A 27,882-nucleotide genomic window follows, 5' to 3' on the forward strand; every position below is an offset into this window, starting at 1 on the left:
TGTAATTGTTCATTATATAAGTAGACTATGTAACTGATATGTTCTCATAGTTCATGTCTTTGTGGAAGTTTTAACCTTAAAATTTAATAAATTCCTTAGGGGATTAGTTTTCATGTAATTCTATAAATACAGCAGATGAGAAATAAATAAGGAATATCTATTTCTCTAAACAATGTAAACACTCTACTTCTACACAATGAATCATCATAAAATTAGTTCATCCAATAGATAATATTTTAACTGCTAATGTAGAACTTTTAAGTTCTTTTAAATAATTAGCACTGGATAAAGATATAGTTGCATCATCTGGAAAAAGGATAACAAAGAATAGTTCAAGATTTGAAACAGATCAAGTTCATTAATAAATATTAAGAAAACTTCTATAATCCAGAATACTTTTACGACACTCTGCATTCCACATCTTGAATTAAGGTTTTACTTTATCAAGATATGAAATTTCAACTGCCTGTTTACAATTGATAAGGTATGACTTTAAACAACTGTAAGTTGTTAAAATTCTTCTGATAAAATAGTAACTATCTATTTTCATTAGCAAGATATTTGGAACTAAATTGAATGCTTTACTGAGGTCGCAAAAAAAATTTAATTAAACCTTTTTGTATTTTTGCTATTTAAAATATTTTCTAAAGATTAGGAAATGGGTATGTTCATCTTTTTCCCCCTAAAATCATGCTGAAAGTCTGACTGTATGTTATAGTTTTCAAGATTATTCTTCAAAAGAATAATGGTTTAAAAGAATATTCTTCATCATTAATTTATCAAATATTTTAAAAATGCAGAAAATAATGTAATACCTGTGATTTTGTAAATTAAGCATAAAACCTTTCTTAAGACATATAGTAAACACTCCATTGTTGAAAAATTTAATTAAATCTGTAAAAGAATAATAATAACCTCTCTGCCTTCTTTTAAAAGATTTCACAATCTTTTATCAATACCTGCTGAATGTTTATAAAACTTTTTAGATTTCAAATACAGGTTTTATCTTACTGGAGTTCAATGGAAAATAGAAATAATGATTCAACAAAACCATTTAGTCATGATTTGATACAGAAAGGGATAAATGCAACTACCAGAAAATGACTTAACATTGAATTCAGCATAAAGCTGAAAGATTCAGCTTAATTCATATTAGCTGAAAGATGAGAAGTTTCACATGATATTGTACATTTTGATTTGCTACTTATGCATTGCATTTATAGCAACTCACAAAAAAAAATTAATTTTGTAAAAGAGTTGAAACTACTGCTCATTTACACCAGTTGTTATAACTATTGCCAATAATAACTGTAACGAAGGAACATTTATTTATCATAATGAAAGGAGAAAATGCAAAAAAATATGCTGTTAATTAATATTGATATTTAACCATTGTGATTTTTTTCAGTATTATTTATACATACAAAATAAAATTATCTACAAAAAAATTAAAATAATGTTTTCTTATGAAAGAAAACTGTAACAACTTTAAAAAATTTAAATAGATTTCATGTCATTAGACAAAAGGCTAAACCTTTAAATTTTAGAACCTTTTTTTTCCTGTTTAGCCTTTGGGGATTACCGTCAGGTATTACTTCACAGGATGTATGAGGATGATATGTATGAGTGTAAATGAAGTGTAGTCTTGTACAGTCTCAAGTCGGCCATTTCTGAGATGTGTGGTTAATTGAAACCCAACCACCATAGAACACCGGTATCCACAATCTAGTATTCAAATCCATATAAAAGTAACTGCCTTTACTAGGATTTGAACGTTAGAACTCTTTCAACTGATAGCGTAGACGTGTTCACCACTAGACCAACCCAGTTGATCAAACACTTAGATCCTGAACAGTTCCCTACATCTGGATCCTATTAATCCACAACATTTCCAATTTCATAATTACTTTGTTCCCTTCCATTCCATGCTTTATAAAGAATTAAAATGTATACACTCTGCTTTTAATATTGTATCTGAAATATGTAAAAATGATATTTTAATTGTTGTATTACAACTTTACTTATATTTTATCAGTACAAAATATCAGTTACTTTTAATGCAGAATACTTAATCTATAGTTCTTTACTACTTTAAACTTGAAAATGTGCAACAAAAGCATTATTTGAGAATCTTTATCCAATTATTGTTGTTTTTTTAATAGAAATCAGAACTTGATCGTTGTTTACTGTAATTATTTATGCATAAGTTAAATGAATATTGAAAAAAAGCAAAATGTAAAATTATATAAAATAATAAAGGGAAGCAAAGGGTGCATAAATTGTTTAGCAACTCATAGTTTTGCTGGGGAATATTATGCAGTTCTAACTTGACAGACTACTTGTAATGAAGAAAATGAAGCAGATTATTTAAGTTTAAAAAAAAATGACTTAAGTAAAATTTTGTGATTTGGAAAACATGATGACTGTAGTTCCCCATGTTCATAACAAATTGTAACCAAAATTAAATATCATTAATGATTCTTTTGAAGTCATCATACAAAATTTCATAAAAATCAGTTTATCCAGTCTTAAATTAACAAGCAAGGTGATAACTGCTGAAAAAGCAGCAAACAAATTAACTTATAATCCTCCACCATTGACTGAAATTAACCAAATACAAAACAAAAGTAAGATAATAATGTAATGGAATCATCTAATTAGTATATGAATGTGACTTTCAGCACAGAAAACATGTAAAAAATAAAAACTTTATCCTCATCCTTATGAATGTTTGAAAGAGATCAAACACCTTCAGAAATATTTCACCTAACTAAGGGGGATTAAATTGTGTGTAAAAAACTTTTGACTAAAATTTTGAGATATAGTATCCCATAAGTTCTGTATTTCCTTGCCCCTTGACAGATTGTAACAAAAATTAAATGGCATCAAAACCATGCATACAGAAATCATTGTGAGAAATTTCACCTAAATTGATTCACCCAATTTGGTGATAGTAAGCAATAAACAAGTCATCATACATAATTACATCTTTCTGAAATTTACATGCTAAAATTAAACTTTTTGGTTGAAGGGGGTCATAAAACTACAAGATTTACAAAACCCTGATGTCCAAAAATTTCACCTGAATTAGCATAAAGTATGCTCTATAGTTCTGCAATTTAACTACATAGCTAGGAAAACATTAACTTCAAAAGACGTAATATGTAAATTAGCTTAAATCAGGACTAAATCTTTTTAAAGTTAACAAAACATCAATAAAAAGAAGTATATTTTATTTTTTTAGTTATTAAATCTAATTAAAATAATTTTTGTAGAAATGGTAGGGGAGGAGCACATTAATATTTCTTGTCTTGGGTACAAACTGCTTCAAGGGTATATCTGTAAATGGTAATTTCTTCAAAATTAATTAGTTACTTGAATTTTTATCATATCTAGTAATTCTTTTAAAATTTTAAGGAATAAGAAGGGGGAGGAATAGAACTAAAACCTTTTGTCCAACAGCTTAAATATAAACTGAAAAAATGTCTGTTATATTAGCAACCAATAACCACTGATTCTAGTATTCTTAAGGAATATAACAGCACTTACTTAGAACTGTCTAATGTGTGGAAATGTTTTACAAAACTACAAACCATTCAAATCAAAATCATCCTGGAGAGATTGCAAGTCTTATATCCATGGCAAGCACATTGAACTGTAGGTAAAATGCATTTTTCTTCAGTTAAAAGTCTCAGGCCAAGCTTCAGTCGATAATGCTTCTGTGACAAAATATGAGAATGCAATATCCACAAGTTTCATTTTATAGCCTCACACATTTATATATACTTAAATAGTGCAAGTTCTACAAAATTATTTTCAAAATCTGTTTACCAATTATTTGTCAGTAAAAAATCATAAGCTATTTTCTGCACTAAAAAGAATTTTGTTTTGAAAGGAACATTTTTTTCAAGAGTGATAATTTTCAGATTATCAGTCTAGCATTGAAAGTGTTTAAACCATAACATATTTTACACGCAGCAAAGTGAATATTATATGTGCAATATTCATAACATCCAGATAATTATCTGTAGTTTGGGAATGGAATAGTCATTAATTCCTTTTAATTAAAATAATAGTCTCTTTATTTCTAATTAAACATTAATTTTAATAGATATACATATTTTATTACTTGTAACTAAAAATACTGCACCATTTTTTACAGCCTAAAACAAATAAAAATATTTCATATGTAAATAATAATTCCAAAAACTCTTATCATTGTTTACAGATTATTTTTCTAATATCAGTCTTAACTCCTTTTAATCAAAAATAAATTACTATTAAAATATAAACTAACAAAATTACTAGCAGCACGTAAGTACATTAACCATAATCTTCAACAACATCATTAAAAGATGAAAATATTACAATCCATATTTTAGAACTTAAACATACTTAGTGCTGTAGTGAGGTAGACTTAATGTGTTAAGCCTACCATTCAGGCTTAAGTTGAACAGTTCTACAATGCTGTAAGAATTTTGAATAAGATCAGTTAAGTAAATGATGTTATTGTTATGATGACATGTTGTAGAAGGATAAACATATCAAAATTTATGATATCCTGGTAGTCCTAGAAAATTATTGAGAGAGTTGACACAAAAGTGAAAATCAGTTGGAAAAAGCTCATATAGTATATCAAAAAAATTAATTATTTTTCTTTAAGTGTCCATTGCTAAAGAACTGTTACTAACAAATGCAACTATTATTTGTAACAAAAATCTCATTCAACAAATTGAAAATTAAGTGTTACATGAAATCTTTTCTTATGAAAGGATTGATTTAAAATCTAGCTGAGTGAATAATCTAAAAGTCCTGTTTGTGATGGTTAAAAAAATTTACAAATCAACCATGAGCAACCATTGCAAACTGAAGAAGATTATGTTTGGATAGTGATTTCAGTGTGGTGAATTGTGGATTCCAAATTTTATAAAAACTTTATTTACCATCACTGGTCAGAAATTCTGTATCTGCTTAAGGAAAAATATAATATTGGATAGCTAGTTTTAGCAAGATTTCACTACTGAATGCACTGTTTTAACTTGGATTACTGTAAGATATCTTCTTTGTTGATGACACAATTTCAAAGGGACTTACCTTATCATAGTTGCTTAATCCTAACATAATTAGGCACTTGACAGTTTATTTTTGCAAGCAGTCAAAAGAATTGTATGTAAGAACAAACCACACATAAAAAAAATTAGGTAGAGGTCTCTTCATTACTCAGTAAATTTATAAAGGAATACTTAAACCAGCGTACAAACTAATAACCATAATAAAATATTAGAAAATAGAAATAATAATACAATAAACTATCTACGTGGAATTTATAAAAATTAAATGTAATGATTTGATGATATTTATATATGAAAAACAAGTAGATCATTTAAAACTAGAATTCTTGAACATTATACAAATTACAAAAATAACAGATTAGTTTTATCTAATATGGCAATCATAGACAATTTAATAAACAATAAAAATTGTATTCTGATATTACACAAATTTAGAAGTATTCAAAATTAATAAAGATGACATAAAATTAAATATATTAGAAAAATATTACATTTATAAATACAAACAAAATTTCAATTTTATAAGCCATCAGACAGTAGTTGAAGAAATGGTCTTATAAAAACTGCAACAGATTTCAGCACTTGTGTAAATTAATAATCAATTTTCATTATTTTAGTACTTTTATTATGCAATTATGTGGAATTATTTCAATCATGACTAAGGATGATTGGGTCCCTCGAAAGTATTTACATGAAAAACTAAGGTAACATATGACTTATTTCAATAAGACATGTAAAGGCTTTATATATATAAAGTCTTCCTTTTAATAACAATTATATGTGTGTGTGTGTGTGTGTATATATATATATATATATATATGCAGACTAAAGCAGATTGTACTAATTTACTTACAAATACTAAGTTTTAAAAGTAATTAAACCAAAAGTCATAAAAAAATAAATTTATCTTATGAAAAACAAAATATTATTAATTAAGGGTTGGTTTACTAATAAGTAATAATACTGTCTACCAACATTGATATCAAAGTTGATAATTTTATAGTTTTAAAGAATAAATTTGTCAATTTTAAAAAAAAATTGTTTTTTTTCTTAATTTCATTACTTAACATAATAACACACAGTTTTATATAGAAATAACAGTGTATACTTTTTTCATTGTAAGTATTACACTAAGATTCTTTGCTCTTTATTTAATAAAGTAAGAAAAAAAAAATTGAATTTAATGATTTAAAAAATAAACAAATTTCATTAGATGAATTCATATTTGCTTAATTAATATAAAACTTACATACAATTGGACAAATGAATAGATTTAATTTCATCTGAAGGAACTGAAACAATAACATTTGATTAAACATTAAAAAAACTGTAAATTAGATAACCAAGACTCCATTTCTATAAATACATTATTTAAAATTAAATATCCCTCAGTACATTACTTGGAGTGCACTTTTTGTACATTTGAAATTTATGCAAAAATTATTGAAAATTGTTCCATCACTCAATTTGTATCTGTTGTTTAAAACATCGCATAAAGTTTATTTAAGCCTGAAAAATGAACTTACCAGTTGCACCTAAAAATGTTTATAAGGAGAGTATTTCCCCTCTTAAGAAATATTAAAATTTGCATTTACTCATGTATTTGAAAATTAAGTAAAATTTAAAACAATTTTTTCAAAGTAAAAAAATAAAAATAATAGGGATTTCAATCTCACTTTGGTAAATCTACTTTTTATGATTATTTATCAAATTTTAATTTACAAAAAAACTAAAAATAGTAAATAAAAAAAGTAATCTACTTTAAAGAAATGTATTTTATCATGCTTTTCTATGGTTGAAAAAAAAATAGTAAAAACATATAGTATTTTAAATGAATTTCATAGGAATATTCTTATATTACAAGTGGGAAGGTAATCTTTTGTGGCAAAAATATTTTTTTTTGTGATTTACTAAATTGATAACATTTTAGCTTATAATAGTTCAGTATTTTAGCAAATAAATTAAAAATAACAAAGGGAAAATTTTTCAAATGTTTTACTAAAAGTTCCTTTCAGATAATAAATCAGAACTGGTATTTGAAAGAACTGGATGTTTTAATAGTTCTAAGACAACAGATTTTACAATTCAGCATTGACAAACAACAATAAAAAATACATTTTCCCAATAAAATTTCCTCTTCTCTTGTAATACTATACAAATTGTTACAAATTGTTAATGAATTTGTCTACACTGCACATCATAAACAGAGATCACTTTACATAACGAAATCCTACTATCTTTAAATTCTTGTGTTCTCAGACTAAAAAATATATGATGAAATCACACTATAAAATCTTGTAGTGTAGTAATATATTGCAACCAAATATCAAAATTATGATGTAGAATATACAGAATAATAAAAATTTATGCAATTTCTTATATTCATTTATGAATAAGTAAATGAAATTCTAGAAAATAAATTCTTATGGAAATAGTCATTTTAAATTACTAAGGTCATGAGTTTCTAATAGTAAATATGTATGGATCTTCTTCTGTGGGACAAAGAAAATTTGAAAACTCTGTTTCCCAAGCAGTAAGTTTTCTCCCAATTGGTTGTAGCAAGTTGTTCCATAGGGCATTTGCCGCTGAAAAAGATTGAGATATTCAATAGTTAATTAACAAAATCTGATATATAAGAGTGAATGAAAAATGAAATGGCGCAACATTTATATTTATTTATTTAAGAAACTTATTGAATCCATTGGTTAGAAACTGAATGCAAACATATGAATGATCGGCATATAGAAATTGTGTCTATATTACTTGTGCAATACCTATATTTCTATAAATATGCATTTAAAAATAAATATCTTACCAAGTGAGTAAATGTTTACCAAATGTCTTTTTAATTAAAGCTGTCTTCATCAGTTTAAAATTATAACTAATTATAATCACAAAAATGATTGCATTTTAAATAAAAATATATTTCCACAATCATGCCAAATAAAAATAAAAAATACAAACATACATATATATATATATTGTGCATTTATCAAACACAAATATAAAAAAAATAATTAAAAATTCTTTTGGTTATAACCACATCAAAAAATATGATTTGTATGGGTGGGGTTGGGTTTATGGGTTTATGTATGATTAAATGAAGCGCAAAATTTATTAATTTATTAAGCTTGGGATTTAATATTATTAAAATATGACATTTTCTAATTTTGGTAATAAATTTCATTTAAAAAATCGGCAGTTAAAAAACCAAATATTTTCACATGTAACATTTCAGTTGTATATTAATCTACTTTTTCTTTAATGATGAATTTAGATCTTTCTACCTTTTTCATTTAGTATGCTGTTCATCATATATTTTGCAGTTTATATTATGAATGCATTAACAATATGTATATTAAAAATATATCTTAAAAGATTACACATTTCTTTCAAAACTACATACAAAATAACAAAGAATATTTATGACTAACTAACAAAACCAGTACGGGCGAAAACAACCATGGTAATATACTTCATAAAAATGGAACATGTACAAAGATGTTAAACAAATTATTTCAAATATATGCTAAGTTAAAAAATCAAACCACCAAATTTTTTGACATTATCATTTAGTTAAAGTGATTAATAAGTGGTTAATTTAGTAGTTGTATAAGCTCCAGTGATTGTGATGGCCATAGCTTTCACTCCTTTTTCTACTAACCAGCACTACTCTTAAGCAAAAATTCACAAACATTACCGTCATGGTGCAGAGGAGTACAATATTATTGAATTATTAAAATATACCAGTTTGACCAATAATTTAGAAAATTGTATGCAATTCCCACATAGTTACTCAGTTATGTGATATCGCTGTGGGGACTATTATTCTATCATTGTAAGCAAGATGCATTACATGTTCACTTTAGGTCTGTCATATCCTATTCTATAATCTTGTGGTGCATTAGCCTAAATTCATACATTATATCAACAAAAATTTCTAAAAACATGATATACAGCCTTACTGAATACTACAAAAATCAAATACTACAAAAATTCTTCAAAGATTGTTTGTTATTTTCTATGACAAAAGCAGCCCTTTTATGACCAAAACCAAAGTGTATGCAATATCTAATACTTATATTCCATAAAACAGATTTTTTAAAACTTCAAGATCAGTGGTTTTTTTTAACCACTGTTCATAAAATATATTTAAAACCAGTTATTGTTTTATCACAACAATAATGCTTCACTGAAAAGACATTTTTGTAGATGACACCATTTAAATTTTATTTTATTTTATTTTCAAGGTGTGCACTGAACCATCCACGTCTCAACATGGCATAGTATATTGTGTCAATATTGCTGATTGATGCATGCAACCAAAGTTTACTTCTCAATTCAAAACTGTTTGATTGAGCTTCAGTTTAACATTAGATGAAACTATTATTATTATTACCTTTTTTACAGGAAATTGAAATTCCAATATAACCTTAACTGTAAAGGCAAACTGTAAATGTGAATGCATGCTTTTTTTGTTTCAAAAGGTAAGGCCATAGTTACAAATTATTTTTTATAATTATGAAAAAAGCCTTACCCTCACAGGCAACACAATGCAAGACCAGCAAACAAAAAGCAGTATAGTGAATTCTGCCATACTAAAATTTATTCACTTTTTTCTTACATGTGTATAATAATAATTATATAAATGCCTGTTATGTGGGAGAAGATGAGTTTAAAAGTGATTATTATTAATTTTATAATGCTCACTAAAAAATGCAAGTATGTATTAGACATTTTATATCATACTGCATAAACATATTTACCTCTTGCATTTGCTTTCTGACTAAGGTGAAAACAATCATGAGATAAATAAGTAATATCAGTTACAGTATTCCCATTATTATCAAGTCGTACTGGAAATAACAGTTTCCAAGCAAATGGCTGAGTAACAACTGCAAAATCTTCTGTTGTATGTGTTGGAACCATACCCTTGAAAACAAAAATAAAAAAAAATAGTCTTATATCCCCAGCAAACATATTCTAAAAAATGTACAAATATATTCAGTGAAAAAACAATCAGTTATTAAAACATCATGCCTCTCCCTTGTATCACAAAGAATCCAGAATTAGTACTGGTTCACACTAATTAAAAAAGTCAGCTTGATATACAAAAGTACGTTTACATATCATAATTATTGGCAGACACACAATATATATAAATATATATATATATTTTTTTTTTTTTAATAACATGATGCATTGTATCACTATTGGTGATCAGGTCTACATGCATCTAAAGATCAATCCACAATTTAAACTATTATAGAAATCTCTAGAACTATATGACAACAGAATAACTTTAATTTAACTTTCCAAATTATACTAAAACATGTTTTTTTCTTTATTTGAAAATTTTAATTGGAGATTAAATAAAAACATCATTATAATTCTGTCAACAGAAAAGAATGCTGTAGTACAGATCTAATTAAACGAATGCTTACTAGAGACAAAGATAGAAAAAATTTAAAAAAAGATTTCTAAAATAACATTTTGCAAATAGCATCATATGCAAGTTTCAAAATAAGAGGTTCTAAATTAAAAGTAGGCAAATTATCCCCAAAGAAAACTATCGTAAAAAATCCAAAATAGGTAAATGAAATAGAAATTCAGTTTAAAAGTAAGTGTATTTAATAATCAATACTTATATTAAAAACTAAACCATATTCTTTTTGCAATGAGTAAGCAATAATATAAGGTTACATATTATTTGTATAGTTTCTTGAAGTTTAGTATTCCTTAGTACCTTCTATCTTTGATTCAAAGTTTAATCCTTTGCTTTTTGCTTTCCATACTTAGTCAACAACTAGTGCAGTAGATATTACTCTCTAGCACAATAAGATAGCTTTACCTTTTTTACTTCTTGTATGAAGTAAAGGAAGTATTGTGATTGCAAAAAATTTCAGTTTTCAGATTTCAACGGAAATATCATTTTGACCATCCTAAATCCATTTTGACTAGTTTTGGTGTGACATCTGTACGTACATATGTATCTCGCATAACTCAAAAATGATTAGATGTAGGATGTTGAAATTTTGGATTTAGGACTATTGTAACATCTAGTTGTGCAGCTCCCCTTTTGATTGCAATCGACTGGTCCAAAAAAGCCCAAAATTCAAAATATTTGGATTTTGGACTTTTCTTAATGCCAGTAATAAGCTCTCATTGAGAGCTTTTCAACGATATATCATAAGTGATACTTATTTTCAGTGGTTCCAGAGTTACAGCCAAATAAAATTTTAATTAATGAGATATTTGCATCTTACAAGGGGATGACACATTGGTTCAAATTCGACTTCATTAACAACATTTTTTTTTTTTTTAATTTAAATAGATTTATTAATAATTATTAACCTCTGATTGTAAAAATATTTTTACAGTAAATTACAATTCAATAATAGCAATAAAAAAAAAATTATGAAAAATTCAGAAGTTTTTAGTGAAATAAAATGTTATGTATTTTTTTAAATGAGTATATGTAATTTAATAGGCATACAAGGAAGTCATGTGATGTCTACATCAGATTTGGTGTAACATCTGATTATTTTGTATTAACAGAAAATTATAATTTAGAATCGTACTATTTTTATTTATGCATTTGTTTCAGTCTACTTGATAATAAATATCGCTATAAAATTTAGTAACCTTCTCCTGTTTTGTTTTTGTTTTCATTTTGTTGATGGTTACATCATAATAATTTGAAAAACATAGTATTACATATGTGTAAGACTTACATTTATTTAATTATAATTATTTATTTAATTTATATTTAATTTATACTTAATTTTATGCTAAACTTATAACTTTTTATTTCTCACAAAATTTTTAATATAATAAAGCCTATGAAAACAATAATATCCCAAACAATAACTACCATATTATTAAAAAAAATTATTAGGTAAAATATATAACTTGAACAAATCCTTACCACATCAAAACGTTAAGAAAATTGCTTACCTTATTCTCTGTCAGTGTCCGACAAACACTGGACTTCCTCCATTATATCTGATTCTTTATCCCTCCCAGAAGTTGGCACTGATGACGAATCGTCTCAACATTAATTATTAGTTTATCAACCACAACATCGAGAAAATGATCTAATTCTCACATTTTCTTTTCTTCTTGTGTAACATACTTCACAGACTGTTTCAACTTATCAGTTGATACCTCGTTCACGCCTTTTTCAAGCAGGACATTAACGTTTTTTATTTTATATATATTATTATTTCAGGCAACATAGCCTTTTACTTGGCTCCACACTAATTCAATTGGATTAAGATTACAGAGATAAGGGGGAAGTCTCAGTACCATATGGCCTTTCGTTTCAGTCACATGATGTGGCTGAAACGAATCAAAAAACTATTAATGATAAAAAATTTATTAAATTTGTCACGATTGTGTTTTACATGTTCAAGGAGTTCTGCTTTTAAACTGTTTTCTCCAAAGTGGATATTTTTTTATTGCAAACATAAGCAATTTTTTATTTCCTCCATGAACTGTTTGGAATATCTTCCAATTTTACAATATGGTATGGAGTTGTCCATTACAAGAATACTATTTTTGGGTAATAAAGACAATACTTTTTCAAACCACATTGAAAAAGTGGTTTGTGTGATTTTTTGGATTCAATAACGAGTAATCCTCCCTCTAAAAATCCATTTTCTTACCTATATGTACCACAGTTAATCACTTTACTTTATTTTTTGGAGGTTGTAGGCCTCTGCTTAATCCTGACAGAAAGGTTGTTTTCACCAATATAACTGTCGTATCACACCAAATTCTTGAAGTGGTGTGGCCTTCATTTACCCAAGTCTCATCCAAATAAAATGTATTTCAACCCGTATTTCTATAATTTGCAATTTTCTTTAAATAATAATTATGCAGCCAAATTAGGATCTCCTGATCAACAATTACACTTTTTTTATTTCTTTTAATAACTAAAATCCATCAACAACAGCAATTTGTATAAATTAGTGCGTCCAATCTTTGCTAAACTCTTGTCACAGTTTATCACAGCCAGCGGTTTTTTAAAGTTTGTATTTCATTTAAAAAAAATAAATTATATACAGTCAATCTTATTACACTCTTTTCAAATTCATCCCATTTCCTAGCACAGGTTTTCCACGTTTTCTATTTTTAACAGGAGTTTCTATGGTTCCTTTCCTATTTATTTCAGTTTGTAATCTATTAATACTATTAACCGACACATCAGTTAATTCAGAAGTAAGTTTCACTACTTCCTTTTTAACAAAAGTAGGATTTTTCTACAGCAGTTGATTGAATACGTTTAAAAGTATTTTTTTTCACCACTTCGCAAATGCTTCCCTTTTCTGTGCTTATTAAAAGATATTCCTGAATTAGCAACCATATCGATAAACTATTCGAATACACACACATACAGGCTAATCACACTATCAAATCTCACAATAAATCACAATAACTGAATATACACACACAAAAAAAGTACTGAAACACAGAACTACAATTAAAAGAAAACTAAAAATATCCAGTATGGAATAAAAGAATTTGTATTGTTATTTTGAAGTCAGTGATAAACAATGATGTTTTATTTATAAACATCCGGTAGTTACAACAGTTTGGCACATACAATAGTGTGCTGCATATAAGAGTATCACACTTGCAATTTGTTTATTTCCTATCTCCTAAGAATGAACAGATAATATGGAGAATTTCTTTTTAGCATCTCACATGATTAATATTACAAGGGTTTTCTCATAGTAGTCATGTGACATAGTATTTATAACCTGCCATAAGTAACTCTTAATACATCTTTTAACTTTAAATCATGGAGAGTAATTGTAGTAAAATAAAAACTACTGTTTATCAAATAAAATCTATGTAGAATTAAAAGTTATAATTATAATTATATATTATTACAATTATAATTCAAAACGTATAATTTTTCTTCGGTAAGTAATATTCATAACCATGTTTATTTTTCTGCTATAAAATACTTTCAGCAGAACAGGTATGTAAAAATACTTTCCTTCTTCATTGTAGAATTTACCATTAGAAATACAAAGTGATTCTTTTATTCCACTTCTAACCTATTCTACTTGTATTTCATAATACGAGTATTTAGACTGTAATAATTGCTTTTAGAATAAAACAAGACTTACAACTTCTACTTCAACTTTTTGCCACTCTTCCATTATTTTAAACATATCTTTTCGTTTATAACTAAATGGTAATCCAATCAAGCAAGGGCATTCAGATGTTAATGTCAAACTGCAGATTGGTGGTAATCCATTAAATTCAGTTATAGATCTCAAATCTGTAATATCAAAAAAATAAATAAAAAATAGTTTAATTACTGGTACATTATTACTAAATAGTTTATGGTCTCTTCTCATATAACAAAAAATGTCACAACATCCTAATAAATGACTATTCGTTAGCATAATTATCTACCAACATGAGAAATCTTGTCATAAACACCTGTTTTTAATTACAAGCAGACATTTTTTAAATTAGATAAAATCAACCCCCCCCCCCCCCCAAAAGAAATTGTATTTTTTATTTGCTTTTAAGATGTGAATATGGAGAAGTATGAGGAAAGTAAAATGGGCCGATAGATTGAGAAATGAGGACATTATAGATAACATTAAAGAAGATTTATGCAGGAAATAAGCAAAAGAAAGGAAACTAGTTAGAAGATGTGGTTAGACAAATAACTGTATTAGAAGAGTCAGTAGAAGGAAAAAGGAAGCAAAGAAGAAGAAGGAAGGTACTTAAGGTGAAGATTGGAAATTTCAACAGAAAAAATAAGAAAGCGTGGAACAGAAATGGGATGGAGACAATGGGACGTAAGGATCCTGTCACCAGGCAGATCCTGTCCCCAGATTATGCTGAACAACTATGATTAAAAGACAACAGTAAAAGCTGCAGTTAATAAAATGTTCCCTTAAACTATCAAAGTTTTTTTATCAATTCTCATAGTAAATACTTTAAATGTGTAGCACTATGCTATTAACATTACTGGTTAATAAAGTATAAAGATTGGTACCACAAAAGATTTACAGAAACTATATTAAGGAACAGTAGATATAATAATGTGTCAGTAAGGAATTCAACATTCTTAGCATGAACTGAATTTTTAAAAGTAAATTCTTCCTGAAAATTAAGGAGGGTATATATATATATATATAGTGTTTCATGAATAATTATGGGCTTAAGTGACTTTAATAACTTCAGTACTGATAAACCAAAGAATCTGTCGTCAGGATTTTTCTAGATCTTTAGGTTTTGCTGAAGCTGATAGTATGTCCAGGAAACTGACCAAGCAATCTGGCAAATTTTTTTTTTTACTTAGCTAAAAATATATAGATAATTAAGAAATACTGAGGCAAGTATATTTTTGGGCATATTAAAATTATAACGAAAATATGTAAAGTTGTTCATTAGTGTTCTTACATAACTTATTCAGGTTTTTTGAGAAAAAGAGTTATTAATTTTTTTTTAATTCTACAAATTTTATCTTTAAGTTTGAAGAAGATTAATAAATTTGTATCAGTAATCATCATAATGGGTTGCTTACCAAATAGTGTTCAAGATGACAGACAGAGCTGTGATACATTGTCGGGAATCAGTTCCATACACTGTTTTCAACCACATAAAATTTCTCTGTACAGCATTCCATTAATAGCTAAAGCTGACAGGATTAACATATTATCATATAATAACAGTATAGTTATTCAGTCAACTTTAATTAAACATTTATTTCAATGCTCACTTCTTACTATGCATCACACTGTAAGCTACTGATTGATCAGCTTCTCATAAATCAGGCTTATATGGATGACTATCATAAAAAAAAATTGGATTGGTGTCTTATGCAACAGATTTATAAAAACAGAAAAGTTGCCTTATTTTACTAAAGTTTATTCTAGTTTTAAGCAGACTGAAGGAAATTTTAATTAAAATTCTTAAAAAAATAAGTAAAACTATTAAATTTCTCTTCTAATCAATTATTAAACCATATTTTCTGTACATTCAATCATGGTTTTGTTGTTAAAAAAATTCTGTTGTTAAAAAATGAAAAAAGATGGCATGGTTATTAAAGTAAACATTTTAATTGCAAATAAAAACTACATGTTTAAGCAAGTTTTGGAAATAGCATTCAAGATTGTTTCATTTGCTGCAATAACATAATAATGGCTATAAGATACATGCTGTTGCAAATTTTGTGGTTAGTCATATTTTTTACTACCATATAAAATAAAATAAGCATTTAATACAACTATCTTCAGTTGTAAACTGTGAGTTATAAAATAGTCTGATAATAACTGATACTGAATCCATTTTTGTTCCAATAAGTTTTGGCAGTAAAAACCCCATTTTCATTGCTCATCAGATATGCATTAATTTTTAATAATCTTCCATTCTAATGTAAAATTTATTACATCTTCTTTCCTTAGTTAAAAAAAGAAATGATTCTAAATCACTGATCTAAACAGTAATGATTATTTAATGAATTACACAAAATCCTCATCTAATTACATGTTCTTTATGTGATCTGTGCATGATTCCTTTACATGACCTTTACATTATCTACATAATGTAAAATTAATATATAGTCTGATTAAAGAGATTATTTATAATTAACAAAAAAAAAAATTATTTTATTAAACTAAATATATCCATAATCCTAAATACATATACAGATAATTAACTGTAATTCTATTTCATCTCTTTCAAGTGATTGGCTTGAGAACTCACTAAACAGAATTTATTACAACAAAAGTTTTCTTCTAAAACCAGGAAAAAATCATTATCATCCAAGAAATTTGAACATCCGTGCAAAAAAATGTCCTTGTTGAGGATTGTTTTAATATTTAACTGGTAGGCAAAATGAACTGACCGATCAGATATTACAATTCTAATAAACCTTACTGATGATGATAATGGTAATGAAAGTATTAAAAAAAGGTATGAGTTAGGAAAAAGAAATTTGAAAACGATATTTTACCACCAAAGAAGCAAAGTGTTGAGCTTTTTAATGGATTAGTTGGAGAATGTTACTCCAAGTGTGATATTATCAATAGATTATTTGAATGAATTTAAAAAAGATACTGGGAAGGAGATGGAGAAAGTAAAGGGACAGACTAGCTTTAGAGAAAGGAGATCTTAGGTAAATACTTTTAAACCATATTATGAGAGAAAAAACAACAGAGAAAATTACACCTCTTATTCAAAGATTTGATGAAGGCATATAGTAATATGCTAATGCAGAAACTTTGAAATGCTCTAAGAAATACAAGTATAAGTGATGCCTAGCAATTCTATTAAGATTGTGATCCAGGATAAAAATAATAACCAAACACAATAATGATCTTCAGAAAATTTGACGTAAATAATAGTCTATTTCTAGGTTGTCCATTATCTCCTCCTGCCTTGCTAAAAGTGAACTTAAGTGAAATCTTGAAAAAATGCATTGAAAGATACAAAAGTATAAGGCTTAAATTTGATGGTTATCAAATTCTTTTGGCTAACTCTGAAGAAAATTGCTATTTTAAGGCTATTTTATTGATGATATCTGAAATGAAAAGAGCATTTGTCAAATATTAATAAAGGACGGATCCTCACAACGAAACTGCTTCCATTTGTTGGACGTAAGACTTACCTAATGAAACAAAAAGGAATTTTTAAAAGTGTGATGGAAAGTTGTGTACTTTATGGTGTAGACTATGAATACAAAAATATTAAGGTGCATGAATTAATAGACATTTGATTCCGGGAAAGATCAAATGACTAAAAGAAAAGGACATGAATGTAACTGATCTACATCAGTAGTAGGAGTAACAACTGCATATGAATGAGTTCCAAAAAAGTAAGAAGAATAAGAGAGAAGGTTATTTCACTTTTAATTAAATTAATTCCTGTTGCATAACAGGAAGTTAAATTACTTTAATAAATGTTATGTAATAACAATGCCAACTCAACATTTTCCAAATGGGAAAATCAAGAAAAACACAATAGCATACTCTATTAGATGGTTATATATTTTAACTTACAAGCATAATAATCTCAGTTTACAGAAAAAATATTTCAGTTGTGTATACCATAATTTATATAACTTATTTATAAATACGCAAATACATTTTTTGGAATCTTTTCTCTTTTACTTTTATTTTGTGAATTTTTAACTACTATCATTAAATTATTGTTTAATTTAACTTATTTTTAATAGCTCATTTGTATTCAGTCTTGCTATCCTGCTTTCATTTTGTATCATCAATATCTTTTTCATTTTTGTTTATCCATCATCATCTAAACCCTATTAGTTCAAATAATTTTAATATTTTATACTTGAAATCATTTTTATTCGTAACAAAATAATACAATAAAAATTAAACTAATGTTAAAACAGATTATGATAAATACTTTTCAAGGTCTACAGCAAAAAACCCTTTCAACTTACTTGGTGTAACAACAATTTGCAGTAAAGTACGAGGTAAATTTTCTTTGAGATATTCAATAGTTGCAATTAGATCTTTACGATGAAGTTCTGGAGCTCTGTACATATCTTTTCTGTAGCACACATCTGAACAAAAGTCATTACTTCCAATTTCAAGAGTTATAAGCTACAAAAGGAATATTGATATCTATTAATATTAATAACAAATTACAATTTTCAACATCAGGTGAACAATAAATTATGTAATATCACATCTTTTTAAGATACATTATGCAGTACTACAACCTATAAGAGCTGCAATTAATATGTATATATATGATAAAAGATAGTTAAATTTTTCAACAAAAGAAGAAAGATACCTTACTATTTTTGGAACTTACAAATGAATTAATATGTAATAATTGTTAAGTAAAATAAGTTAAAGATGTGTATTCATTAGGATGTAAGTATTACTACATATAAAAAGAGTGTGTAAAAGATTAAGATAATGTAAATATACCTATGATAAGTTAAATTAATGATACTTAATTTCAAAAAAAATTAGGACAGATTGATTCATTTACATAATTAAGTTGTGTATTCCATTTTATTTCCATCTCTGATCAGGGAACTTTGAAGTAATTTAATATAGGAGGAGAGTGATATTGTAAATTACTTGCGAGTTGTTTGTTCAGATAAAAATTTATTATATCTGATTATTTTACTGATATTATATTTAATTTATATATATTTTATTTTATTGATTATTTCTTCTTGTATCAAACATTAAGTATACCAACGACTAATACGTAGAAAAAAACACAAAATAAAATAAGAAATAAGTTAAATCCACACTATGATCACAAGACACAAATTAAATAATCAAAATAGATTCTAAAAAAATGTAAAACTTCCTCAGTGAGTTGTCATAGAAAAAAAAAGCAGCAACTAAATGAATTTTTAAATTTGTATTTAAAAACAAAATAAAATTGTTAAATGAGTAAAAATTGCTGAAAGTATTTATTTTATATTGTCGTCGACAGCTCGTTGTAATTGCTAACCTTACGGTAACCCTGAGAAGGGCTGTTGTCGCCGAATGGCTTCGACGTTTCGTAATCCATAACCTTGTGTGGCCTTGAAAAGGGCCGTTTTTTACGTTAGCTCTGATTAGAGCTGTGGGTCCGGAAGCTGGTCTCCGGCGAAGTCAGGGAGTTGCGGGTCGTCCATTGAAATCCGACCAGGCTTTCCCTCAGCGTGGTGGCGGCCCCACAGTTCCAGGCCGGCCCGGCCGAGGCGGTTCTCCCCGAGTGATCCCATGCTGGGCCTGCTACTGCTGCCGAGTCCGCCGGCTAGGACGATTAAAACCCGGCGAGCTGGAGCGGGAAGGTAGCGTTCGCGTCCACCATAGCCATGGTGGGAGAACTGCGCGGCGGTAGTGATGCTTGTATCAGCGCATCCGTATGCTGTGCGTCATTCGCATCTTAGTTGCCATACCGTGTTCGGCCGCCGACATTAAATTAGGATATATGTAGTAACAATATATACAGTGTTTCAGGAAAAAACCGAAAGAATTTCAGGACGAGTTATAACAGTGAAAATAATGAAAAGTTTATATATACATGGGTTCGCTTTGTTAGCAAGATAAGTCTGCCGAAAAATGTCGCCATGATTCCTGGGCAAAGAGTGAAATAAAGTAATACTGAAATTCTAGGAACACAAACTATGAGGTAAGCTTGATGGTTTTTAGCGATTTTTGACCTGAAAAATTGAATGAAACAGGTTTCAGAACCGTATCTGCAGTGTTTTTTGAGAAAACTGGTCTAAAACGCAAAAAGATTTGGTGAAAACCCCGTTTTTTTTGTTTTTTTATGTTTTACGTACAATAACTTTGCTACATGGGTAAAGAATACGTAAAATGTTTAAACAAAACTTGTAGAAAATTTAATTCTGAATAAAATGTATAATAAAACTGATAAAATCTATAATAAAATGAATAAAGTCAACTACAAAACAAAAACAAATTATAAAAAATTAGTTTTATTAACATCAAAATATCCGAAACGTGGATGAAAAAAATACATTAATTTTAAACAGAAGGAATAATACTTTTAACATCGGAGAATATCTAAAATAAAATCATTTAACAAAATTAAGTAGTACAAGCACATTAAGAACTGTTCAAAATGTGCTCCTTCACTGTTAACTGGGTACTCTGTTTTAAAATTCCTTGGGTGGCTCTTTTCACCGTCTGGATTATTTTGTAAAATTTCAAATGCACTAAAAATATATGCCATCAATTCAATTCTTCTTTTGTAGTTACCTTTTCAGCTATAATATCGATTTCATATATCCCCACATATAATAGTCTCCATTGACGTCAGATCAGAGGAGGCCAATTAATTGGTCCTTCTCGCCCAATCCTTTTTTTTTATTCTATGTCTTGATTGTCTTGGGTCATTTCGGCCACGCGACATCTAGCAGCCTAATACACTTCACCCTCACTCTTTTCCGTGGTTCTAATGTCCCGTAGTTCAAGACAGGTCGATAGATGCAGGGCAGTCATAGACCCTTGTCGACACAGTGGGCATGTTGCTGAGTCAGCGACGCCAATGCAGTGAAGGTGGCTCTGAAGATAGTTGTGCCCCGTCTTCATTATAAACTACGCAACAGCCTCACCCTTTAGAAGGTTTACTGGCATTCGTCCCTTTTCATCAAGAAATGATGCCCATTGCTTCTCCTTAATTCTAGCCCAACTTCCTTTTTAGGAAGATCCTTTCTAGGATCTTCTTTAGCTAACTGATCATCTATTTCATTGCTCGATAATCCACAGTGTGCCAATATCCACTGTAAAATGACTTGTATGCATCCTAAAATCAACTCCTCAATCAATTCCTGACACATATTAACTTGATTTGTGAAAGAGCAGGAGGCATCAGAAACTGCTTATGGCAGCTTGTGAATCAATTAGGATAAAAACTTTCTGTGGTTTGATCCTTTTTTATGGATTCCAAGGCCAGAAAAATGCTCTGACCTCACCGTCAAAGTTACTGGCTAACTTTCCCACAGGCTCAGATAACTGCAAAGCTTCTGTATAAACATCAGCCTCTCCTTCCTTTCTTGTACTATTTGCATAGCTGTCTTTGAACATGTGTAACCATAGGGTTGTGAGGTACTCCTTCTCTTATAGTTTCGTTTGAAAAATTCTATAGCCCTGTCCTTGAGCAGCTTTGTTTGTTTATCGGCTGCAGGAGCTGTAAGTTGGCTTCTGCTGATTTTGTAGGGATCCTTGGTGGGATCATAATGAAAGCGTGTGGTTGGTCATCAGTGTGACAGTTCGTTTCTGTTCACAACTACTTTGTTATAATCATGTATCATAATTAGAAATTTGTTTACAGAAGTAAGATTATTATTATTTGGTTATTTTGAATGCATGAATGTTTACATGCGTTATTTTTTGATTTATAACACTTAAATATTTGATTATTTATGCCATGCCGTCAAAACAAAATTTAAAATCATCACCCATGATAGACAGTTAATTTACAGAAGAAAAGTTTAAAGAGATATTCGTATTTGAATACAATAACGGAAAGAAGAAGTCAGTTGTGTGCAAGATGGTACACATTGTAAATGGCAAAAATATACAATACAACTTCAAGGCAAGTAGAACTAGTGTGTCGAAAAACCTCAATCTTTGGCGGCATGTGAAGCGTGATCATCCTGAAATTTACGAAGGGTTAGTTAAAAAGAAGAAGCCGCAGCAAGAAGAAAACGTAATCACAATCATTTTACCGTCGCACTTACATGTCATAAGAAATACAGAACTGATCAACCAAAAATTGATACATATTTTACATCATCGAAGATTACAATCACTATGGATAGTAATACTTTCCGCAAGGGACTTGTTGAGATGGTTTGTATGAGTATGACACCACTCACTATGTTCACATTAAATAACAAAGGATTCCAAAAGATTGCTGGTGAAATGGTTCAGAAGCTGGGTGTATCGACAGGACATGATGATGTTTGTCATTTAGTAATAAGCATAGCAGAGTTTGCCCGCATCAATCTAAGACAAACTCTAAAAGGACAGTTATGCTATTTAAAACTAGATACAACCCGCAGAAATAGAAATTTTTTGCCATCAATGTACAATTTTGGAATGAAAAAACAAGGAAACTGAAATACAAACATTGGATATTGTCGGTAGTAATGGAAGGCTCATTATATGTGAAAAATCAAATTAAAGAAACTTTAAACAAATTTCAAATTGATGAACAAGTACTAAGTATTTGTGTAGATAATACAGAGAACATGACATGTGCTGTAAATAAACTTGGCAATCATGAAAATGTTTCCCAGGACAAAGAAGATGAAAAACTGAAGACATTGAAAAAATGAATGTAGACATTTCGCAATAGTGGTTTAAATATCCTTCCATAATATTGCCAGCATGGATTAATGATAATACGAAAATTCAACTAATTAGGTGTGAGATTCACACTTTCCAACTGGCCATTTGGGTTGGATTAAATAATAAAAATATTAGGGAAAATTCGACAGGTTGTGGTAAAATTACTAATGTCAACAATTCGTAATGTTTTGCTGAAAATGAATGGTACAACTCAATCCCTAGATGTAGCATGATAGATTCCACCTTGGGTTACAGTTGTGTTTCATAAGGTGTTGCAACACCGCAGAGTGTTTGTGTAAGAAGAAACAATGTAAGGTGTAGTGTTGCTGTATGGGTATGGTGTAATTTGTATAGTGTTTGTGGTGTGGTGTATATGTGTAGATAAAAGATTCAGCAGCTCAGAGTGCAATGGGAAAAAAAGCTGCACAGGCTGGAGCAATGGGGACACCAACCTCCAAATTCTTAAATATGAAGATTCACCGTTGGGTGGCATCAAATTATGGGTTACTCAGTTATGTTACGCAAAGAGAAATTTATGACAGTTCTATTAATGACATTTAAAGCAATGAGAAATAATGACATTCTATTACTAATTTGTAATAGTACAAAATACTTACTTTCCAATCCTTGTTGAAATTAACTCTTTTATCATTTTTAATTCTTTTGACTAGTATTGAAGCCATATATGGAAGGTCTCTGCTCATTGCTCCAATTTCAGCAACATTAAACTGTGAATTTCTGTTATGAGTAAAAGAATCAGACAATGAGTAACCAACCAACTTTGGGTTAAACTCTTTTAGTATATTTGGCAAAGTAAGAAATTCTCTCCATGTTCCTTGTCCACCTTTATTCAACAACAGAAAAATATTTTTACAATTTATTAAAATTAATTACCAAATTTTGTATCTCTAAAGACCTAAGAAAATAAAGGAAAAGTTATAACAGAAGTATCTTTAGAACAGTTAAATCCAAACTTATTTGTTCTTAATGAATGTCACACATACTGGTCTATAATGACTCATAATACACACAGAAATGGATAACATGGTTAACACTTGATGGCTCTGAATACTTGGAACATTTCAGGAAATATACTAGATGGAATTATAATTAATGAGGATAGGAGGCCTGGTTCTCCCCACTGAGGACCTCAACCACTATTTTTTTTCAGCCCCTAGGAAGAAAGCAGAATTCCTGGACAGTTCCTCAACACAAATAACATTGATTACCAATAAAAAAACCAGTTGCTTTGCTGATTACTAAAAGATCTCACCATGATTTCACGGATAGACACAGAGTACAGCAGTTAGCTCAAGTCCCACGGCACTCATCCAAGGAAGAAGAAATATAGAATAAAGAAAGAGAAGGAAATAATTATGCAATAATAAAGTCACAGAGGAACTACCTCATATGGGATTGGTTTAACATTTAGTCCAGGATCTTAGACTCAGAGAGTAGCATTTCATTTCAGGGAGTATTTTACTGTCTTGCATAGGACCCAAGTCTCAGGGAATAGCATTGTGAAAATCATGAAAGTGAAGAGTATAAAGTGACATATGTCTTCATCAAAGCCAGGTTAATAAAAGAGATCCTATAACTTATCAAAGTTACTCAATGGCTCAAGTTTTCTTGCATACAGTTGTTATTTGTAACTGACTAATGGCACGTTACCAGTCGATGTAATTTAATAACTTATACAATAAAATAAATGTTATGGAAGTTTAAAAATCAAACTTAATTATACCTTTGCAGACGCTTAAATCTGGATTCTACAGAATCAAACAAAAGCTGGAGTAATGCAGGTGTTTAGTGATGAAGCTAACCAATCAGTCAATCCATTCAACCAGTTATTAAAAATTGTACTATACAATAATGTATAAGAGTATTCAGAAAGTTCTTGCCAACATTGAAAATAAATGAGAAATTTCAAAAGAATATAAACAGTGTCCCTGGAGATATTAGCCAATTTTAAGAGACTAACTTAGGACATCAGAATAAAAAAAATGTTCACATGAACAAATGCCTTATCTCGCTTTGTTTTCCCTCTGAACAACATTTTGTTTTTTGAATAAAAATATATATCTTAAGAACAAATTAAGATATTGTATGAAAATTTGTGTAGATATACCTGGTAACATCTTCAACAAAATGAATAAGTTTGAAAATTTTACTTCTGAAAATTCCAAAATTACGGCCATTACATTTTTTAAATTTAAAAAAATAATCTCTCAGATTATGTTTTATGAAATGAAATGTAGGCTTTTTTTATGAACAAAATACATCTAATTTGATCAAATCAATAAAAGCTGATATATAGCTGAAATTAAAGTGATTGTAAAAATTATGTAGTGTGACAAAATTTTGTGCCAGTTTTTCACTTATTAATTTAGAAATTATTATTAATTCAATTAATAAAGAAGATGCAAGTAGAAGCATTACAGTAATCATGGTTACCTCCAGGATTGTAGTATAGGTTATCTCCTCAAAAATAATCGAAAACTTCATTATAAGTTGAATAAAACATGACAACTATAAAGCAAATATAAATAGGTGAATGAATTGTATGATAATCTGAAAGTCTATTAGATATCTGATGTAGGTTTGTTTAATCGGGATTTGTAAGTTCAGTTACATATTTGTGAAATGAATACCATATTTTACATTTTTAATTATATGTACCCTTTGCATGTAGATTTGTTGTATAAGGTCAGTATATCCTTTTACTTATAGAACAAGAAATTGGAATTTTGAGACAGAACTGAAGAACAGTTACTGTTAAATTTAATTATTATAATTATACCTTTACGTGTTGAGTACCACACAGTACTCAATATGCATATTATACAAGTATTTAAATTCTCTTCTTTGCATATTATATATTTAATTCATGAATATTTTATTTATCCGATACACACACATGTATGTGTCAGAGAAATTTCTTTTTATATAATATTGAAATATAGGATGATGTACGTTATACATCGTATAACGTATGTAGTATTCTTAGGAAGAGACATTCCATTTCAGATGAAGAAGAATCTGTTGGTTATCATACTGAATTCTTCCTTTGTTAACATAACTAAAAGTGTTTTGTGATTATCAAATTACTCATGTCAAATCAAACTTTAATTATTATTAATAAAATAAATGGTAGCATCTCTGCCATTCAAATAGGTTCTACATTTGAATCCTGATCTGACTTGACAATTTTTATATAATTAAAAAAATCTGTATATTGTTAAGAAACTACAATCAAACATAATCCATGAAACAAGTGCTAAACATAATTTATTAATTATTTCTTTAAAAATGTATAAATCATACGTAATATTTAAATTAAAAAAATTCAACTATCTAGTAAAAGATAAGGAATACATTTTTACTTAATTTTTGTTTTTAATAATAAAGGTATTATTATTTCTGCTACAACATAGCCGTAAAGGAAAAGTTTAGCATTCGACCTAGATTTTTGGTATCAGAGGTTTGAAAATTTCAATGTTTCAAGAAAATTGAAATTTCTGAAAGGTATTTATATTTGTACATATGTTGGCCTGTATTTTGATTAATATTTTTAGATTGGCACAACTAAAATTTTTCAAAACTGACTCAAAAAATTTCTTATATGGACTATTGATGAAATTACATTTTTTACAAAATTAAAAAGAGGGAGTAGTTTTCAGGATTTTGATTTTTGGTAAAATGGTTGTAATATATTTAACTTTAGAACGATGATACATTTATTAAGTGATTTAAAATTCCAAATTTTTAAGTCAATCTATTTAGGAGTGTGGAGGATATTTATAAACATTATTTTTAAACAGTTTTTACGTTGTATCTCAAAAACTTGTTGACCAAAAATTGCAATTTGCACAAATATTTCATTAAATATATATCCCAACTTCAGTTTGATTTTCAATTCCATTGGACAGGGGAGTTGGTTTCACAGTACAAACCTTTTTTTTTTCTTTTTAGTAAACTATAATTTTTTAGTCTTACTGGATCAAATTGAACCAACTTATTGGACTAAATAATTAGTGCAATAAATAAACTTATTTACTGGAATAAATACAGGTACTTATCACTTTAAAATACTTTTTAAAATTTAATGGTTGGACTTTTTTAACTGACTCTGGACTTTTTTAAAACGGGGCTGAAAGAAAAATTAAAAAACCAGTTTTGAATTTTTTCAAATTTCTGATAGTTTGTTTTTCAAGTTGTGGCTATTATTACAAATTTTTAATGAGATAGCTGTCAAGCAGTAAATTTTAACTGAACCTAATTTTTTTTTTTTAGCAATTATACTCTAAAAAAGTACAATAAAGGTAACAAAATCACCAATTAGTCAAAGTGTTATCTAGGACTCAAAATTTTTCCTGAATTATATTATTAATACTAACAATTTTTAAGATAAAATTGTAGTTGGATGAAGGGAGCCAAATTGGATCCAGATATTTTACTGAAGATTCCGATTAATGATTTATATATTTTATGCATTTTCTTTTAGTTGTATCTGTGTGTTCCATTGTGTTCAAAATTCAAGTTTATAAACTTGAATTCTCATTCATTTTGTTTAACTATTTCTTTGAGTTATAGCTCTAAATCTAATTCTTTGCCCTCATTTAAGTGCAGACAATTCATATTACTGTCTATTCTTGCTTTATTGACTATATGTACTTAAATGTGATGGTATGAATGTTTTGTAAACATTGGTTATTATTATTTGATTGACTTTATTCACAGGATATTAATAGATCTGCAATTCACTAACTCATAAATAAATTTTAGTTTGTCATTATAAATATTCAGTTTATTTAATATTAAACTACATTTACTTCTTATAAGGGAACTGAAAAATTCCAATTGTCATCTACGCATCTAAACTTAGTAGAATATTATGCAGGTTTTCTGTAACATATATTATTATATCTTCAAAGTTTTATCTGTACATTTCAGATGTTACTGCTAAAATTAGCAGA

The 27,882-nt window shown here is 28.2% G+C and overlaps 1 protein-coding gene across 3 annotated transcripts in view; it reads right to left on the reverse strand.

Annotated features, from left to right (window-relative positions):
- Positions 1-1,613: 1,613 nt before the first annotated feature.
- LOC142321798 (phospholipase B1, membrane-associated-like) overlaps positions 1,614-27,882 on the reverse strand; it is a 113,686-nt gene continuing 87,417 nt past the window's right edge. For all 3 annotated transcript variants that reach the window (XM_075360196.1, XM_075360198.1, XM_075360197.1), the window contains 6 exons: positions 23,524-23,750; positions 18,514-18,676; positions 14,213-14,367; positions 9,839-10,004; positions 3,594-7,657; positions 1,614-1,974 (listed from right to left, as the gene is read on the reverse strand). In XM_075360196.1, coding sequence (XP_075216311.1) covers positions 7,527-7,657; positions 9,839-10,004; positions 14,213-14,367; positions 18,514-18,676; positions 23,524-23,750 — 842 coding nt within the window. In that variant the 3' untranslated portion in view covers positions 1,614-1,974; positions 3,594-7,526. The remainder of the gene's footprint in view (positions 1,975-3,593; positions 7,658-9,838; positions 10,005-14,212; positions 14,368-18,513; positions 18,677-23,523; positions 23,751-27,882) is intronic.

The sequence above is a fragment of the Lycorma delicatula genome, chromosome 3 (assembly GCF_047948215.1).
Source record: "Lycorma delicatula isolate Av1 chromosome 3, ASM4794821v1, whole genome shotgun sequence".
Taxonomy (NCBI): domain Eukaryota; kingdom Metazoa; phylum Arthropoda; class Insecta; order Hemiptera; family Fulgoridae; genus Lycorma; species Lycorma delicatula.